Source organism: Microcebus murinus, chromosome 27 (genome assembly GCF_040939455.1).
Source record: "Microcebus murinus isolate Inina chromosome 27, M.murinus_Inina_mat1.0, whole genome shotgun sequence".
NCBI lineage: Eukaryota > Metazoa > Chordata > Mammalia > Primates > Cheirogaleidae > Microcebus > Microcebus murinus.
This window is the reverse complement of record NC_134130.1, coordinates 3,254,766-3,256,459: the sequence shown is the minus strand read 5'-3', so window position 1 is coordinate 3,256,459 and position 1,694 is coordinate 3,254,766. Positions and strand designations below refer to the sequence as shown.

The window sequence follows — 1,694 nt, the reverse complement described above, 5'->3', positions numbered from 1 at the left end:
TTCTTGGTGTGCTCCTGGACAAAGAATGGCCAGACACACCAAAGTGTCAAGTCCAGACTATTATCCTGGCCCTCTGATGCCTTTCATGGAAAAAATGGCAGGCATGAGCCACTTTGTCCAGCCTAAAGATGGAACATTCTGGATAGCATATTGGGGAGAAAAGTCAAAAAGGAATTAACCAGGGAGTGTTGCAGAAAACGAACACGAAAACAAGTATAAGCAAAGTCATAAGCGTTTTGATAATAAAGGACACGAGCCATGTCTTCTGGGGGGAGAAAAAGAAGATATTTAAATTCACAACATTTGCCTTTGAAGTCCCTGTTATCCACTAAGTTCTGAACCGGTGATGTGTCCGTCACAGGCGAGAGGCTGCCGGGCTGAGCAGTCTTCCCAGGGCCCCCTTCACGTCCTTGTTCCTCAGGCTGTAGATGAAGGGGTTCAGCATGGGGGTGACCACCGTGTACACCACCGAGGCGATGGCGCAGCTCTGGGAAGAAGGGGTCACAGCGTAGCTGAGGTAGACCCCAAGTGCCGTTCCATAGAACAAGGAGACCACACAGAGGTGAGACCCACAGGTGGAAAATGCTTTATACTTGTTCGCAGTGGAGGACATCTTCATTAAGGAGGAGGCAATTTTAGAGTAGGAGTATAGGATTCCAGCGACGGGAAACACGCACAGCAGTGGAGTGGTGACATACAGGTAGATGTTATTAATGAAGGTGTCAGAGCGGGCCACCTTGAGGAGCTGAGCCAGTTCGCAGAAGAAATGTGGGATTTCGGTGCCTGAAGAGAAGGTCAGCCTCATCATCAGCACGACATGAACCAGGGCGACCAGAGAAATGACGCACCAAGACATCAGGACCAGCAGGGCACAGAGGCGGGGGTTCATGATGACCGTGTAGTGCAGGGGGTGGCAGATGGCCACAAACCGGTCATAGGCCATCACGGTCAGGAGGAAATTATCCAGTCCACCAAACATCATGAAAAAATACATCTGAGTGAGGCATCCCGTGTAGGAGATGTCTTTGCTGTGTGTGTCGATGTTCACCAGCATCTTGGGGACGGTGGTGGAGGTGAAACAAATGTCAACCAAGGACAGGATGGAGAGGAAGAAGTACATGGGGGTGTGCAGGTGGGGGTCAGAGGAGACGGCCAGGACGATGAGCAGGTTCCCGAGCACCGTGACCAGGTACATGGACAGGAACAGCCCGAAGAGAACGGGTTGGAGTTCAGGATCATCTGTGAGACCCAAGAGGAGAAATTCTGATACTTCCGTGTGGTTTTCTGCTGCCATGTAGTTGGCGTGTCCGCTGAGGAAGGAGGCAAATGTATCACTCAATGAACATCCACCTGACAGCTGGTGACAGAATAACTTTATTGCTTCACCCTTGGATGGACGTTCTTCACCATCTATGGAGTCCTTTGCAAGACTGTGATTCACCCAGCCAAGCGGTGCTTAGGTTAAATGCATAGTATTATTCAGACTTCTTTTAATTCAGCTGCAATCTTTCTCTTTGTACCATCACTGGTTCTAACTGTCCTGTTTGAATCTAAGGACGTAAACGAATTACTTCTTGGATACGAGCCTTCCAAAATAATAGAAGACATTTCATGTCTTTTCCTGGGCAATCCCCACACTTTCCTTATTCTAATAGCTCTACAACGGTGATTAAGACATGGATTTTCTACTCAAA

The 1,694-nt window shown here is 48.8% G+C and overlaps 1 protein-coding gene across 1 annotated transcript; it reads right to left on the bottom strand.

Annotated features, from left to right (window-relative positions):
• Nucleotides 1-355: 355 nt before the first annotated feature.
• On the bottom strand, nucleotides 356-1,294 carry LOC105869705 (olfactory receptor 7D4-like). The gene has a single exon (XM_075998284.1). It carries the CDS (start codon nucleotides 1,292-1,294, stop codon nucleotides 356-358), a length of 939 nt encoding a protein of 312 aa, XP_075854399.1.
• Nucleotides 1,295-1,694: the final 400 nt, after the last annotated feature.